The 17,917-nt window shown below is 37.9% G+C and overlaps 2 protein-coding genes and 1 long non-coding RNA gene across 4 annotated transcripts in view; all 3 read left to right on the top strand.

The window, feature by feature from the left end:
- Nucleotides 1–2,126, top strand: part of LOC137616691 (uncharacterized) — a 2,385-nt gene extending 259 nt beyond the window's left edge. Inside the window, exons 2-3 of the long non-coding RNA XR_011039487.1 lie at nucleotides 474–666; nucleotides 933–2,126. This is a non-coding gene — a long non-coding RNA (uncharacterized lncRNA). The remainder of the gene's footprint in view (nucleotides 1–473; nucleotides 667–932) is intronic.
- A 5,096-nt stretch (nucleotides 2,127–7,222) lies between these two features.
- On the top strand, nucleotides 7,223–8,638 carry LOC137616121 (tigger transposable element-derived protein 1-like). Its single transcript, XM_068345800.1, has 3 exons — nucleotides 7,223–7,683; nucleotides 7,865–8,156; nucleotides 8,435–8,638. The coding sequence occupies exons 1-3, from the start codon at nucleotides 7,223–7,225 to the stop codon at nucleotides 8,636–8,638; spliced, it is 957 nt and encodes a 318-aa protein (XP_068201901.1).
- A 4,248-nt stretch (nucleotides 8,639–12,886) lies between these two features.
- Nucleotides 12,887–17,917, top strand: part of LOC137616689 (uncharacterized) — a 59,007-nt gene continuing 53,976 nt past the window's right edge. For both annotated transcript variants that reach the window (XR_011039485.1, XM_068346649.1), the window contains exon 1: nucleotides 12,887–13,074. Coding sequence is in view for 1 of the 2 variants with exons in the window: in XM_068346649.1 (XP_068202750.1) it covers nucleotides 12,916–13,074 (159 nt within the window). In the remaining variant the exon portion in view is untranslated. The remainder of the gene's footprint in view (nucleotides 13,075–17,917) is intronic.

Below are 17,917 nucleotides of genomic sequence, written 5' to 3'. Positions count from 1 at the left end.
TGTGATTATGAATCTCTGAGGTTAGCTTGTAAGGCGTACAAGCTAACCATTGAATACTATAGGTGTAATTTTCGTAACGTTTGAAAGGCAGAAAAATATGTAGAACATGTTCATACTATAGTATTTTGATGTGGGTTAAATCAGCTCGGGCTGACACATTTGAAAAGTTAAGAGAATTTAGTGTTTGGGCAATTTTTACGAGGTATCTCGTTAAACCTTAATGGAAAGTCATTATTATATTACACACCTGGTAGACTTAAGAACCATAGGATAGTTGAAGTGAATCGCTAGAAATTCTATGGAATAGATTGTGAAAATTCAGATAGTTAAACATGGCTACTGTGATTACAGGTGATAGACTCTTCCTACCATAGGTGGTTAACTTTGTATATCTAGCACTATAATCTTGCAGGACATTTCATGCATAAAATTCCCAGCTTGAAAAGGCTTGGCTGATATTATTATTTTTCCAGATGTACCTCTACCATCAGCTGTTGCTTCACATGTGGTATTGACACCTGCGACTAATCCAGTCTGTTGGAGATCCAGATTACCTCCTTACAAGCAGGAAGCTATGGAACGGGAAGTAGTTTCTTATCCAGAATGGGTTGGCAGAGCAGTGACCAACTCATGGGCCTCACCCTGCGTCTCTTACCAAAAAACCAGGTTAGTCTTAAATCTCGAAAGTTTATCGGAATTCAAACTCTGCCTCCCATAGACACTAATCCTTTTAAGAATTATAAATATTGCTGTTGCAAATGCCAAATTTTTAACTTATTTTTTTTTTTATTGAAATACTATAAAGTACCCCTGATAAAATGCTAGGAAGGCTTCTGCCTGTATCATATCTGTAGTTCAATTTCAATACTGTTATTCCCTTTGAAATGACTAATGTTGTTGAAACATTTCAACCTTTTAATGTTCTGTTTCAGATGAGATGTGTTGTCATTGACACTGGTCCACGATTATACGTGCAAAATACATTAAAAGATCGTGAGACCTGTTTCTTCACCTTAAAGACCTGGCAGAAAACTACGATTGGAAGAAGTCCGAACTTGGGTCATGGATGTTGCACCCAAGTATGATGGTTACATGTGTCAAATATTGCCTACTGACAACCCTCTATGGCTAGATTTTATAAATCCGGACTTTTCAGCTAGCTGTACCAATGATTATTCTCACCAGCCCTAAGATTGACTCTAGTAGGCAGAAGATTGTCAACGTGTATTTGCAGCTAATGAATCCAAAGTCTTCTGTGTTGAAGGCTATCTGAATCCAACAAGCTGTTTATCTCTTAGTAGGAGATAGTGATGTGGCTGTAGGAGCAGCTTTGATGCAGACTGGTGACCGATTTACTACCCCTAGATTTCTTAGTCAAGTAAACTGTAACCTCAGTTCCTAGATTACAGTGGAAGAGGCGGTTTGGGCTCTTTCATGCTCTTGAAAAAAGAAAAAATGATTTGTATAAGTCTTATTTCTCTTGTAAATAAAATTTATAGATAATCTCGTCTAGTTTTTTCTGACTGTAATCCATTGTCTTTTGTTAATAGAATTAAAAAAAACTTAAAGGTCAACTCTATGGGACTTGGTCCTGCATCAGTATAACTGGTATATTTCGTATTAAAGTTGAGATTAAACCTCATTGCTGATATGCTTTCCATATGTTTAGGCTTTAGCTTCTGTATAAAAATTCTTAACTATCGGTTTGTTACTTGGATCTACAATGTTCTGTTTCCTCTTTCAGAGGGATGTGTTGTATAAGTTATTCTCTTAAATATTTATCCCCTTTGTGTTCCCTAATGTGCTTTCATAAAATTACCATGTAATCTTATTGAATTATTTATACTTGGTTAATCTTTGTTATTCTTTGTTATAGTTTAATCTTTGAGAAGTTGTATTTTAAGTAGATTCACCGAGTCTGTAACTGTGAAGGTTTAATTAAATTTCCAAAAGTATTTTCGTAATTTGCTCCCCAGGAATTGATTTAAGTCAAAACTTTGTTCTATTAGAATTATGCTTTTCAGTTTTAAGTTTAATGTGATGATTTTGGAGTTTTTGAAAGATAGACATTGATTTATATAAAATATTTATACATAGTCGTGTTCAAATATAAATCAAGTAGGGTTTTTCTCTAGTTTTTGTCTCCTTTATTATATACTAAATACTATTGCAAAGTCTCTTAGACAAATAAAGGATTGTTACCAGTAGCGTAACAGCAGATATACCTATATGATTTATGTGCATGTATATTATTATACAAACTCTTAATTCATTCTATACTCTTAAAAACATAAAACTGAGGCTTTCAGCAAGGGAGAGGCAGAGTTAGGAGAAAGATCTGTGGACTTTAGTGAACTCTCAGATGGTAGAAATGTCCTTTTCCCCTGCAGACCTTTAAAGTGGGAGAAGGGTGTGAGGTATCTAATAAATAATTAAGATAAATTGATAATTCCAGAGGAAAGCTTAACAACATTGAAGTAGGATGGCAAATTAGAGACGCCTTTGTCAGTTCTTTTAGAATATGAACTGGATGTGTGTAATCACTGAAACCAGATTGACTGGATTCGGAAAAACCTACTTAGATGAACGAAAGTGGTTTCTACATCCTGGGAGAGAGTATGGCACTCCATTTCGGGAAGTAGGTTTTTTTTTCTAATGAACTGATGATGGGGAACATATATACCAGTGGATGCTTGGACATCTTTGTGGAAAAAAAAATCTACGAAATTGACCATTTAGCAATTAATAGATAATGTAAAAAGTCACTACTTTGATGACATATGAAGACCGAGACCTGATATACGAAGGGACAACAAACTTTGGTCTCGACACTTGAGACCAAGTTGAAGACCAGGAAAAGTAATGCAAACCTACCTCACACATTCCCAGATATGACATTGAAATACTAAGATAACACAAGTAAGTGAAAAGGATTGTTATAATGCCAAAACAGATTTGCAGTCTTAGAAATGTTACTTGATGAGGAGATAGATTGGATTATTCATTGTAAAATAAGTTGAAATCCTTAGGGAATTTGCCAACATCACAACCAGACAGTGAAGTGGAGCAAAACGAAAGAAATGGTTGATTTGTGAAACATGGAAACTGATAAAAGAATAGCAAAACTTGACTTAGAATCATTAAAGGAAAAACAGCCGATTTTTTACCTAATTAAGAATAATATATGAACCTTGATAGTGAAGTAATGAGAGGATTTAGAAGAGAGAAAAGGAGGTTCATGGATACTACTGCAGATAAGACAGAACATCATCATCATAATAATAATAATAATAATCAGTAATAAATAAGATAATTCGTTTTGTTTTTGGACAAGAATGAAAATAGCAATTTGCTGACTTATGAAACCTGTTTTAAATATCTTGGACATATAATAATGTATGAAGGAAAGCAAATACATTAATGTATGTGTTTTTTATATGGTTATGCATATACGTATCAACATAAATGTTTCCCATTGTACTGAAATAACTAAATCCTTATATATGAATTTTACATCTTGTTTTAATGTTCTGTTTGTCACTTATACATAATATAATGTACATTTAATCAAAATAATGATGATTTGGTTTATTTTATATTCTATCATATGTATGAATATTGAACAATAAATTTAATAAAATATTATAAAGTAATTATTGTAAAACAATATAATACATATAGTATTAAAATAAATAATTTTATCATATGATTAATAAACTTATGATAATATACTGTAAACTGCATTACAATACACAAAATGGCATTTGTTCGGTTGGCCCAATTAATGCCAGCATGTGTATTAATATTTCATATTTCTTACTGTATTTTCACAAGGCAAGACATAAAATAAATTAAAATACAACTAAAATTTATATATACACCTTTAAACAAGTATAAAAACTCTCATAAAGCATACACAAGTATCCAAAAAATGAAAATAAATTTAAAAACTGGAACCATTTTACTTTTCTTCCCGGTTTTGGATCCCAGAATGAATGTAAACAACAGGGGTGCCATTCGTACGATAATTATCGTACATGTACGATTATTTTAGGTCCGGTACGATGTACGATACATACCTTAGGTATATACATATGTGTGTTTTTGTGTTTAATTAAACAATTATACTAAAATGTTTTGAAATAAGTCGATCATGTAACTCCCTAATTATTATTTTGAAACTGTGTACGATAATTTTGGTTGAAAAACAATAATTTTAAGCCTTATGTACGATAATCCAGTGGACATAATCTGGCAACCCTGGTAAACAAAGTCATTTGATCTTCGGTACAGGATTTCAAACAGCAAGTCCATTAGTACAGTGCTCTATTTAGATAGGTAAGATTATTTAAACATTTTTAAAACATTATAAAATTAATTTGTTATATATATAAATATTATAGACTTAAATTCGTTGATTTATACTAACTTGTTTACTTGTTTTGGGTTTAAATCCAACCCTCCACTGAAGTCGAGTGAACTACTTCTCGGGCGGGTCCATATTAATCATCTAAGGAAACATTTTCATTCTAACTTATACAATTCTTTGATTGTAGCATCTTCCAAATCATATGATCTTGTGAAAAGTAATGTCTTTAGTTTCTTAAATTCAATTGCTCCCTTTAGGTCCTTCATTTCAGTTGGCAGTTTATTAAAACTTGAATCTTAGTCCCCAAGATCTTGTCAATATTCTTATCGTATATCATGTTTCGTTTTTATTATGGTTATATGCAGTAAATGACCTATATAGTATAACTAGGAAACAGGTACAAGCGTTAGTTTCATATAACTGGTTTATATTTACCCTTGCACCGTTAACCCAATGTAGGAAGGTAGCTATACCTTGGTACCCTAATGACTTAATATCAGTTCTGTGACTCCGTTCCTACTCGCCACACCGTGAAGTGTCTCGGAACAGTGCACAGACGAGGGGTGTATGTATGATAGCGGCCACCTGTATGTATGATGACGGCTGGCTCAGAATACGGCAATGTAAGGGTGGCCGTTAACCCTCCCCCTCTCCCCCCGCCATTAGTTAAGTAGGTAAGGACACGGACTGTAGGTTAGGTTAGGGCGGGGGAGTTTCCTTTTACTACGCACTCGGGAGGATCTGGCCGCTGATATACAAAGGCTCCTACGGTATAGTTAAGCCGAAGGATTTTCAGGTTTACTACATAGGCACAAATTAACGTTGGGTTTACTGAGTAGGATGTTGGAACAGTCCGTTTAAAATGTTGCATTTTTTTGTTTTTTTTTTGCGATATTGATATACGTTAACCCTTTTACCTCCACCATAAGGTTAAACTTCAAGCACATTTTGCTATATATTTTTTGAAAATTGCTCTAACAGGCTTAATTTTTGTCCTAGAGAGGTCAAGTTGGTCTCATTCTTTTGGAAAATGCCTGAAGTTTCTCATAAAATTATAAAAAAATATATAAAAACATGTAATTAACAGTGTTTTGCAAGAACGTACCGGTACGTCCTTTGGGGGTGAAAGGGTTAATGATGAACGTGGTTGTTTAGGGTGATTACAACTGGTTTTGGGGGCCAAATACACAAAATACAATTAATTTGGGGTTTTGTGTGTACAATGATGGGACACACGTACAAAATGTGCGTTTTCCTGTGTTTTTCCGATATTTTTTGCTGCATTTGCTGGAGTAATGTGTTTTTTTTTTAAATGGTTGTTTTGTAGGAAAACAGCATCAGTTTTGGGGTAATAACTACACAGGTTGGGTTTTCTGTGTATAATGATGGGACAGTCATGTACAAAATGTGCATTTTCCTCTGTTTTTCTGATATTAGAAACGTTCGAAGCACCTAAGTTTGAACTTCAAAAGTTCAAACTTGTAGAAAATGTTTCTATGTTGCGCAGGTTGATATATGTCTTTTTATAGTTTATATATAAAATACCTGTTTTAATTTTTTTAAGATATTTTATTTTAATTGTTCATTACTTATGTTGTTTATTTATTTCCTTATTTCCTTTCCTCACTGGGCTATTTTTCCCTGTTGGAGCCCTTGGGCTTATAGTATCTTGCTTTTCCAACTAGGGTTGTAGCTTAGCTAGTAATAATAATAATAGTAATAGGCCAGTGAGGAAAGGAAATAAATAAACGATATAAGAAGTAATGAATAATTAAAATAAAATATTCTAAAAACAATACAGTAATAACATTAAAACTGATATTTCAAATATAAACAATAAAAAGACTCATGTCAGCCTGTTCAACCTAAAAACATTTGCTGCAAGTTTTAACTATAATTTTGGCGTATTCATGTCAATTCTGCGAAACAGATATGTAAACTTTGAACTTGAGTAATCTACTTTCATGAATATGGAGTAGTCATTTTGGACATAAACAGATTAACCCTTTTACCCCCAAAGGACGTACTGGTACGTTTCACAAAACTCATCCCTTTACCCCCATGGACGTACCGGTACGTCCTTGCAAAAAACTGCTATTTAAAATTTTTTTTGCATATTTTTGATAATTTTTTGAGAAGCTTCAGGCATTTTCCAAGAGAATGAGACCAACCTGACCTCTCTATGACAAAAATTAAGGCAGTTAGAGAAATTTTAAAAATATATACTGCAAAATGTGCTTGAAAAAGAATAACCCCTGGGGGTTAAGGGTTGGAAATTTCCAAATACCCTGGGGGTAAAAGGGTTAAGGAAACTAATGATACTTTATGGGTTATCAGATCATAGGAAGACTCAAAGAAATGTTTGCACTCAATTGTAGGAGAAAATGTAGAGAAATGCACTTCAATATAGCATACTAAAACAGATCAAAATGATTACATTACTGATTTAAATTTATTCTTTGTAGTTTGATTGTTGTGAATTCTCGAAACAAATCTTTCCGAGACGGATTCTAAAATTCGCACGCCGTCAGCCCATAGACTCGCTACCATCCTCCCGTGTTCCCATTGGTTATCTCCCCACTCGGATGCTAGTTACCATCAGGAGATCCTGCTCTCCTATTGTTCAGCATCTACTGTACTGTATCCTATTGTGCATCTACGCATTGGCATTCCTATGTGTTTTCGTTTCGGCAGCGGTATCGTGCCCATAGACTTAGTATTTGTGATTTCTCTCTTGATAATTGTACACTACTGTATCGTGTGTGATATTAAATCACATCATTAGCCATGGGTCCCAAGAAAGTCGCTGATGTCAAGGGAAAGAAGAGGATGATGCTTTCCATGGAGGTGAAGATGGAAATAATCAAGAAATACGAGGCTGGCATGCGGTTAAGTGTGCTCGCGAAGGAATATGGCCGAAATCTGTCTACGATAGGAACGTTCCTGAAGCAGAAGGAAGCTATCAAACCAGCAACACCTGCTAAGGGTGTGACTGTTTTCTCCAGCAAGAGGAGCCACGTCCACGATGAGATGGAGAAACTGCTGCTTGTCTTGGTAAAGGACAAAGAAATGGCTGGAGGCACTATCACTGAAGCGATAATCTGCCAGAAAGCCAGTGCCATTTTCGGTGATCTCGTGCTTGCTCAGGCTGAAGCCGATGCAGGAGAAGGAACATCGAAGCAGGAACCCTCAGGGTTCAAGGCTTCTCGTGGGTGGTTTGAAAAATTTAAGAGACGTTCAGGCGTTCATTCGGTGGTGCGTCATGGGGAGGCTGCAAGCTCGGACACGAAAGCGGCTGAAGCCTTTGTTAAGATGTTCGATGAGTTGACTGTCCGGGAAGGCTACAGTCCCCAGCAAGTCTTCAATTGTGACGAGACTGGGCTTTTTTGGAAAAAAAATGTCTCGTCGAACGTACATCACGGCAGAAGAAAAGAGGCTACCTGGGCATAAGCCTATGAAGGACAGGCTTACCCTTGCACTCTGTGCAAATGCCAGTGGGGATTGCAAAGGGAAACACCTGCTGGTGTATCACTCCAATACTCATCGAGCCTTTAAGATCCATACAGTCACTAAGGAAGATCTAAACGTGTTGTGGAGGGCTAATGAAAAAGCCTGGGTAACAAGACAATTGTTCATCGATCGGATAAATATTTGTTTTGGCCCAACTGTGAAACAGTATTTGGAAGAGAAGCGCCTCCCTATGAAATGTCTTCTGGTGCTGGACAATGCCCCTGTTCACCCTCCTCCCCTCGATGAAGATGTTGTAGCAGAATATTCCTTCATCAAGGTTTTCTATCTTCCACCGAACAACAGCCCATGGACCAGCGAGTGATTTCAAACTTTAAGAAGCTTTATACGAAATGTCTCTTCAAGAGATGTTTCAAAATCATTGAGAGCACAAACCTCACCTTTCGTCAATTTGGAAAGAGCATTTTGATATTGTCATATGCCTTAAAATCATCGATCAAGCTTGGCAGGAGGTTTCGAGGCGCACCTTGAACTCTGCTTGGAAGAAGCTGTGGCCTGATGCCGTCTCCGTACAAGATTTTGAGGGCTTCCACACAGACCAAGCTGAAGCCGATTCTGAAAATGTTGACGATCCTGAACCTGTTGCTCGGGAAGTCCATGGGTCTGGGAGTTGATGAGGCAGACATTGATGAGCTAATCGAGGAGCACCAAGAGGAACTTACGGCGGATGACCTAAAGGACTTTGAGGCCATGCGAGTGAACGCCGTTCAGGAAGAGTACAGTAGGAGGATGACCCACTGACAATGGCAGAAGTTAAGGAGAGTCTAGATGGCTACTTTAAAATGATGGCTCTCGTAGAAAAGAGACACCCAGAAAAATTTCTCACAGGTCATGCGCTTGGGTACTGTAATGAAGTTTGCCTGAGTCATTTCAGGAAAATTTTAAGAAGCAAGCAGAAACAAGCTTCTTTGGACGATTATTTTAGAAAGAGGCCTTCGGTAGAAGCAGACCAAGCACCAGCTAAGAAACGAAAGAAAAGTGGCAGTGATGAAGGAAATACGTAGTGTAATTGAATTTAGAAAATACAAAACATAAAGTAAAAGAAAAAGAAAACAAAAGAAATTTTTAAGTTTATCGTAAAGTTGTGTTATTATTTCCTGCCCTTTGCAAATGTATCCTAAAATTAAGTGTTAATGTTTTCTGTCATTCATACATCTGTTTTGTAAAGTTAAGTGTCTACGTTTTCTGCCGCTTGTAAACGTTTTCCACCATTTTGTTCCTCCTCTACTACCCTGCACTTCTCTCTCAGATATCGCCTCACTCCAAAGGTAAGGTTCCACATTTTTATTACTGTATTTTTACTGTTTGCTCTAATTAAAATCTTCTTTTACAGATTATCATAGGTTAATTTGTTATTAAATTATCAAAATACAGTACTTTTCATACATTTAGTACTGTTTAGTGGTGCGTATCCTTTTTATAGTCATATAATGTGGTGTTTTTTGTAGGGTATAAACGAATTAGACTATTTACATGTAAAAGGCGACTCGCGACACAAAAAGATAACTTTACGAAAGCCATTACGGAACCAATTAATTTTGCGTTTTGAGGCATTACTGTATTCTGTTTTGAACCCAAAGTCATCAACGAGGAGTCTGAAATTGCTGTTGTTTCAGCAATATGTTCATTATGGATGGAAGTTTCTTCTTTCAGACAATGGATAAAGGAAAGAACCAAAATAGCATGGAACATAAAAAATCAGTTTGCCATCTAAATAGAATTTTCCTTCCCGATTCATTCCTCTTTACGTAAACAAAGCTTTTACCCGGTGTTGTCTGCCTGGTGAACAGTCCGAGTTTGCAACAAGCTCGCATCTCGATAGTTCCGAGTAGTGATCACAGCTTTACTTTCCTTCTGAGGTGAGGAAAGTTTTCTTGGGGAGAGTTAACCCTTTTACCCCCAGGCTATTTGGAAATTTCCAACCCTTAACCCCCAAGGGTTATTTTTTATTCAAGCACTCAGTTTCTTACTATTCAGGCTTCTGATTAGGGAAGCACATTCTCATCTGAAGGAAGAAGACCTTGCTTTGCTGAAGGTAAGGACACATGAAGTGGGAGCTGTGGCTACTTCAGTGGCCTTCAAACAGAGCCATTCTCTGCAGAGTGTTATGGATGCAACCTATTGGAGAAGCAAGTCAGTGTTCGCATCATTCTATCTCAAAGATGTCCAGTCTCTTTACGAGTACTGCTACACCCTGGGACCATTCGTAGCAACGAATGCAGTAGTAGGCGAGGGCTCAGCCACTACATTCCCATAATCCCATAACCTTTTAACCTTTCTCTTGAATACTTTTTATGGGTTGTACGGTCGGCTAAGAAGCCTTCCACATCCTTGTTGATTTGGCGGGTGGTCAATTCTTTCTTGAGAAGCGCCGAGGTTAAAGGTTGTGATGAGGTCCTTTAGTATGGGTTGCAGCCCTTGATACTTCAGCACCTTAGAGTTGTTCAGCCTCCTAAGAGGAACGCTGCGCTCAGTAAGGAAGACGAACTTATTTAAGGCAGAGTAATGGCTCAAGTCGACTTCCTTACCAGGTACTTGTAATTTCATTGTTATTTTGAATAACTGATAATATGAAATACGGGATACTTAGCTTCTTGATATACATGTACACTGGTTTTCACCCACCTCCCTGGGTGTGAATCAGCTACATGATTATCGGGTAAGTTTAATATTGAAAAATGTTATTTTCATTAGTAAAATAAATTTTTGAATATACTTACCCGATAATCATGATTTAATTGACCCACCCTTCCTCCCCATAGAACCAGTGGACCGAGGAAAAATTGAAGTGGTGTCAACAAGAAGTACTGCAGTACCTGGCCACAGGTGGCGCTTGTGAGTACACCCCCCTCTTGTATAGCGATCGCTGGCGTATCCCTTCCGTAGAATTCTGTCGGGCAACAGAGTTGACAGCTACATGATTATCGGGTAAGTATATTCAAAAATTTATTTTACTAATGAAAATAACATATTTGAAGCCTTTGTAGGGTGACGGCCAGATCCCGTAGAAAATGGGAATATTCTGAACTGTGGCCGTCGTTCTAAAAGCGATTTTGGCGGGAGAAACTAACTTAAAAAACCCACCTAACCTATGCTAAAAGCCGTATCCTTACCCAGGGGGGCTTCGCCCCCCGGACCCCCCCCCCCCCTCACACAACAGTTTCCTTACCTACGAGTACGATGGGAGAAGCTAACTTAAAAAACCCACCTAACCTATGCTAAAAGCTGTGTCCTTACCCAGGGGGGCTGCCCCCCCCGGACACCCCCCTCCCTTACACAACATATTTAAGATCTGTAGACCATTTCCAAATGTTTTTATTCTATACAAGATAACAGTCGGAGCGATAATAAGCAAATTAGGGCGCTTGGCCGTAGCGCTACAAACTACCCTAACATTTTAGATAAAGTACATCTAAGTACAAGTACGCAACGGTACTTTGAAAATAATCGCAATGCTAAGTAGATCGCAAATATTGTGTTAGTTTATTTTTTCTTGAACAACATTATGGAAAAACTACTGAACCAATTTTGACGAAACATGGTGGACATAGTCTGGCCTATTCTTTACAGATTCTCCTCTGTCCTCATACACCTGACCACACTGAGATTACCAAACAATTCTTCTCCACTCAAGGGGTTAATTACAGCACTGTAATTGTTCAGTGGCTACTTTCCTTTTGGGTAAGGTAGAAGAGACTCTTTAACTCTGGGTGGCAGCTCTTCTAGGAGAAGGACACTCCAAAATCAAACCATTGATCTCTAGTTTTGGTTAGTGCCATAGCCTCTGTACCATGGTCTTCAACTGTCTTGGGTTAGGGTTCCCTTGCTTGAGGGTACACTCGGGCTCACTATTCTGTCTAACTTCTCTTTCTCTTGTTTTGTTAAACTTTTTATAGTTTATATGGGAAATATTTATTTCAATGTTTATTTTTCCTTGTTTCCTTTCCTCGCTGGGCTATTTTCCCTGTTGGGGCCTCCTGGGCTTATAGCATCCTGCTTTTCCAGCTAGGGTAGTAGCTTAGCATTTAATAATAATGATAATGTGGGGTGTGACCTAAGAACAAAGCCATTAGATTTTGAAGAAAATACATCGGAGTTATGAATGAAGTATGAATGCTTTGTGTGGCAAAGTCATTCTCTTGGCTGAGTGCCCCTCTAGTTATTTATGTTGATAGAGATATGTGGTCAGTAATTGCCTCCTACGACAGGCAAATGTTCAGTTATGTATCATTACATAAACGGTGACATTATATCACCGTGCGTGTGACGCATAAGTAAATTTGTCCCTTATGGTGCAGTGTGCAAGGGATACTTTGAGCTGTTGTGCAAAACATACGAGATGGTTAATGAGCAAGAAAGGTTTTGCATTGGGAGCCATCAGTCCATTGCTATTTTAACCCTTTTACCCCCCAGGCTATTTGGAACTTTCCCACCCTTAACCCTTGGGGGTTATTTTTTTCAAACACATTTTGCAGTATATCCTATTTAAATTGCTCTAACAGCCTTAATTTTAGTCATAGAGAAGTCAAGTTGGTCTCATTCCCTTGGAAAATGCCTGAAGTTTCTCAAAAAACCTATCAAAAATATGCAAAAAAAATGTAAATAGCAGTTTTTTGCAAGGACGTACCGGTACGTCCATGGGGGGTAAAGGGATGAGTTTTGTGAAACGTACCAGTATGTCCTTTGTGGGTAAAAGGGTTAACATTTATCATATATTGAATATGTATGTACTGTATAGCTTTTCTTATAAATACCAGTCATCAGACATTATCCTGGGGATAATTTGAATGCTGGATTTTGGATACTTACACCTTCAATTTATATGTATGATTAGAAAAATTGTTTTTATTACCAGCAGTTAGTCATTTTATTTATCATTTGTAGATGTCACAGTAAGTTAAATTTAAATTTATATATATGATTAAATAAATGATGGTTTTATTACCAGCCTTTTTTAATTTCACTTATCTTGTTTTTAGATATCAGTTAAAACATCAAATTCTCCTCAGGCGAGGGCGATGTTCAACGGAGAGTTCGAAAGTCCGAAGGCCATGAAAGCAAAGGGGACAGTGAGGGTCCCCACTTCGCACATAGTCGGAGCCGTGCTGTGCGGGGAATACCCGGACATGGCGCAGTTTGAATCGTCACACGGGAATGCTTGGGAAGCAGCTGGCAGAGTGAGTACTTCTTGCGTTTGAAACTTGAAGATGTTGTAATGTTCTAATTCTTGATAGAAAGTATGAATAATGTAGAAGGTTATCAACTTAATGCTATTTAACTTTTATAACATATTTGCTTCTGTGGTTTTAATTGAATATTCTTTCAATCTTTATTTATAGTAAACGATATCGGCGTCAATGACCTTCGATGTCAAGATGGCAGAGAACTTCGAATCAATCAATCAATCTCAGCTTTTAAAACATTTGGAGATACAAACACAAATCCAACTGAAATTTTAATTGTTCCAACACGGAGTACTTACCTCGAACTACTTTCTTAGGAGTATCTGGGATTCTCCTCCCAACTGACCAGAATTTTGTGTAGTTCCCCTATCTCCGTTTTCTATAGTGGGTCCCTCTGAAGCGGATGAGTACGCGCCCTGCGGCAACCCGGGTCAGTGAGCGCGCGTGGCCAGGTCTCAGTCACCAGTAAGTTTATGATAGATATGGTATCAAAGTCCCGTAAGACACTCGGGGAAGGATGGGCGGGCCATAACCCGAAAGTAGTTCCAGGTAAGTACTGTTAGGAAAAATACAAATTACTTAAAATTTGTTATTTGTTCCAACACGGAGTACTTACCTCGAACTACTTTCTTAGGAGACTTATACTTTAGGAGGCGGGGGTGGTCTTACGGGCCGAGAGACCGGCTGGATAATAAGATTGAACCTAGATAGGAGACTAGGTTCTCCTGACCCAAAACGGAACATGAGACTTAGGGAAAACTACGCAAAAAACTATTTAGTATCTAAGTAACTCACCTCTATAAGGATCTCCGGACTTGGGTACTTCCATCTGAATGTCTCCCTCATGGCAGGGGTAAGGACAAAATTTAACAAAAGTCGACTTGTTAACATCTTCTTTGAACATATTAAGTTTGTTAGTTGAGGAATTCTGTACGCAATATCAGTTACGATTTGCTCCTTTTAAGTTTGTTAGAACTTTTTTATCGCTTTTTTAAGATATATAAAATATGTTGGTGTGATTGACCTCAATGTATTTAACAGACTTTTGAATTATTATTATTATTATTACTAGCCAAGCTACAACCCTAGTTGGAAAAGCAAGATGCTATAAGCCCAAGGGCTCCAATAGGGAAAAATAGCCCAGTGAGGTAAGGAAATAAGGAAATAAATAAATGATGAGAATAAATTAACAATATAAATCATTCTAAAAACAGTAACAGCGTCAATACAGATATGTCCTATATAAACTATTAATAACGTCAAAAACAGATATGTTTTATATAAACTATAAAAAGACTCATGTCAGCCTGGTCAACATAAAAACATTTGCTCCAACTTTGAACTTTTGAAGTTCTACTGCGGTTTGAAATGCTTTCGGATTTTCCTTGATGGTGGCATCCACAAAAACCTGTCGATTATCTGTCTGTTGTTGAATGTTTTAGTTATTTTTCAGTTTTAAATACCTGCATTGAATAATGTATTTACGAGCGGGCCTTCAGGTTGAAATCTAATGATAGTAGAATTATTTTGAATTTAGAGTTGCATCAACAGAAAATTCCACAAGCAATGCCTTATCTGTGTGGTGGTAATCATGAGCAGACATCAGCCAGGAAGGTAGAACATCGTAGAGCAAAGTGACTAGGTGGTGTTGGATGCTAAATAGTCAAGAACTTATTCTTTGTTTATCCAAGGACATTGAAAGGATATTTAAAAGGTTTAAAAGTTGTTCATGAATGGCAGGGACAAGGGACGAGACTATGTCCTAGAGCCTGACCATATACTGTACACATATGTTTTAAATATTAAACTTAGCCGGTGAATATATATATAGCTTACGTCTCCGACGGTCGACAGATTCCAAAAACTCGCGAGCGATCGCCATGAAGGCTGCCGGGTGTGCCCACCAGCGCCGACTATCGGCCAGATACCGCATATACTTCTCCATAAGTTCAGTTCTTCTCTGTCGGTGGTAGTGACAGCATTGGTTCCGCTCGCGCTTAACCTCAAGTTTCTACTGATTGGTGAAGTACTTGTTCATGGTTTTATGGCTTTCGCCGTGTTGGATTATTCTCAAGCAATACGATCTTCAAAAGAAATTCTTTTGAAAGGAGAGAAAATTTTTTTTCTACCCTTGCCTTTTTAATCTCTCTCTGGATTTTCCATAGAGAAAAGTTGGCCGACCCTTCCCTCAGTGTACGGAAGTGTGTTAAAGGCTTTTAGTAATTATTTTATCACTTTATAAATTATTGTTGATTTTTATAGATTTACCTCTATATATTTTATGTCTCGCCCGCCTTTATTAAGCCTCTTCGATTCCCTTTCCATTTATACTAAGCACCGAGATAAATGTTATAATTTTGTTTATAAGCGACTTATGCCTATTCTTTGTAGGCGGTACTGACTTGGAAAATGAAGTTAAACAACGTTGAGCCCATTCAACTTTTATATTTGTTTAGATTGATGAGATGAATATTTTTAGAAAATATTTTAAGAAATTTATTCTTTGAATAGTCTTCGTGCTGTTTTTAAAGATGAACTAACGTTTGGTTTATTTATGCTACGCAGTTTGCGCTCTATCGTTACGATAGAGAAAGAGAGAATCACGGTTTCACTTTGCAGAAAGAGTAAATCGTTTTTGACGTTTTGTTCATTCTTCTTACAAACTGAAGTTTTTTAAATACTAATTTAAAGGAACATGTTAATTTTCAATTTCTTAATTCTTTTAGTATTTTCCTTTAGTCAAATAACCTTTTTATTGACGAAGAGGGAGTGAGCCTTTCTCTTGTGAGTGGCAAGAGAGAGAGAAAGAGAGAACGATCCGATCTTTATTCTCGTCCCAAATCTCTGTACAAGGAGTTTGGGAGTGAGTAACGTTGTTCTCGATTCAGATATTTACTCTCGTCCCAAGTCTCTGTACGGGGAGAGAGGATAAAACGTTTTAGTTTTAATTCTCATCCCAAGGCACTGTTCGGTGAGAGATTGAAAACGTAGTCCTTAGTGATTTAGTTTTAGTCTCCTCCCAAGTCACTGATCTTTTTAACTTTATATATTTCCGTTTTATCTATATATATATATGTTTACAGTATTAATTTTTGCATGTGTGTTTTATTTTGTACTAATGAGCTTACATTATACGACATATTTCGCAATTCTAACCTTTTGATTTAAGGGAGAATTGCGTGTTTCAGGTAGAAATCAGCTTTATTCATGTCTAATGTGAAATTATTAAAAAATGCAATGTCAGTGAAGAAAGTGCGAAAAACATGTTCAGTGTTGCGGAGGGTTTGTTTGTTCGTGCTTGTCATTGCCTAGTCCGAGACCTCTTTCAGGCTCCCCTACCCCAGGGAGAAGGAATGTCGTAGGACCTAAGGGAGTGAGAGGTGTAAACCATCGAACAGCCGTTCCCTCAAAGGTATCAGACGTTGCTCTTCAAGCACGTCCTTACCATAAGACAGGAGAGACGAAGTTCTCCTCGTCTTCTGATGATTCGTCTTGTTAAAAACCTTGGCGTAAGGTTTTGAGACGGTTGAAACGTTAATTAGTTCCTTCAGAACAAGTTCAACGTCCTAGCTGTAGTCATCATGAGAGTCCCATTCATAGTGATGACGTTCATGTACAGACGTTTCCGACGTCATGATCTATTCAGAGTGCGGTTGACCTGAAGTTAAGTGTTTTGCAAGATATGCTGTTAAAGCTTTCTTCTTTCATGAAAGCTTACGATCCTGTTCCTGTGCGAAAGGATCCTTTGCTTATTGTACGTCACGGTTCTGGGATACGTGATTCAGGTCTTCAACCTTCTAAACGAGGTTTGTTACGCCACGCTGACGTTATCCCTAGTGTCGGCTTTGCTGTTAAACGAGATGCGGAGCATAAATCTCGAAGTCAGTTAAGTCGAGTCATGACTTTGATCAGCAGTCACTGCAGTTCCTCCGAGACTTTGAACGTCAGCCATCGTAGTCACGGCGTGACGTTGAGCTGCAAACACCGCAGACACGACGTGACGTTGAGCTGCAGACACCGCAGACACGACGTGACGTTGAGCTGCAGACACCGCAGACACGACGTGACATTGAGCGGTAGACACCGTAGACACGACGTGACGTTAAGGGTCAGTCACCGTAGTCACGATATAGCATCGAACAGCAGTCACCGCTGTTACTACGTGACGTTTGAACGTCAGTCACTTCTGTCACGACGTGTAGTAGAATAACATTCTCTGCAGTCACAACGTGACATCGACCCTCCAACTTTAACTTCTGTTCATATACAAGTTGATGTAGCCTGTCAGGCTTTTCATTCACATCATTCTGAATATAAATCTCCTTCTCGCAAGACTTTAGATTTATCAGATGATGTGCCTTCTGAAGAAGTTGATGACCCCCTTTCAACTAATGTACCTTTGGGGATTCATTCAGAAGAGGAGTAACCTAGGGTTGTCCAACAATCCCTTGTTTTTAAATTATGAATTTCTTTAGGGAAATTTTGTCCTACTCGTTTTGTAACGGCTGCTCCTCGTTCTCCGCCGTCTGAGTTTACTCTTGGCATGACTTTCTTCGACTCCTACATATACGAAGTCAGTTCTCTCTCGTTTTTCCAAGAGAGCCATGCTCTTACTGGGAGACTGGTTGGAATCCAGGAGAAGTTTAGGAAGTCTGCTTTTGCTTTTCCTCCTTCTTAATTAGCTTCTCACTCGAGCATCTGGTGTGACACAGGAGAAGTTCTCGGCTTGGGAGTACCTGCCTCTGCCCAGGGAGATTTCTTAAGCCTAGTGGACTCTCCTCGTCGTCTAGCCATGAGACGCTCCAAGATTTTATGGTCTTCTTCAGAGCTAGACCAT

Source organism: Palaemon carinicauda, chromosome 2, assembly GCF_036898095.1.
Source record: "Palaemon carinicauda isolate YSFRI2023 chromosome 2, ASM3689809v2, whole genome shotgun sequence".
Classification (NCBI taxonomy): Eukaryota; Metazoa; Arthropoda; class Malacostraca; order Decapoda; family Palaemonidae; genus Palaemon; species Palaemon carinicauda.
Note: the sequence above shows the minus strand (reverse complement) of the source record. Positions and strands in the feature narration are given on the sequence as shown.

What these genes read in the sequence shown, in the direction of transcription:
- LOC137616121 (XM_068345800.1), top strand. Translation starts at nt 7,223, where the DNA reads ATGGAAATAATCAAGAAATACGAGGCTGGCATGCGGTTAAGTGTGCTC. An exon ending in GCTGAAGCCTTTGTTAAGAT is followed by an intron (nt 7,684 to 7,864) that starts GTTCGATGAGTT and finishes TGCAAATGCCAG; the next exon opens with TGGGGATTGCAAAGGGAAAC. An exon ending in CAGAATATTCCTTCATCAAG is followed by an intron (nt 8,157 to 8,434) that starts GTTTTCTATCTT and finishes GCTTCCACACAG; the next exon opens with ACCAAGCTGAAGCCGATTCT.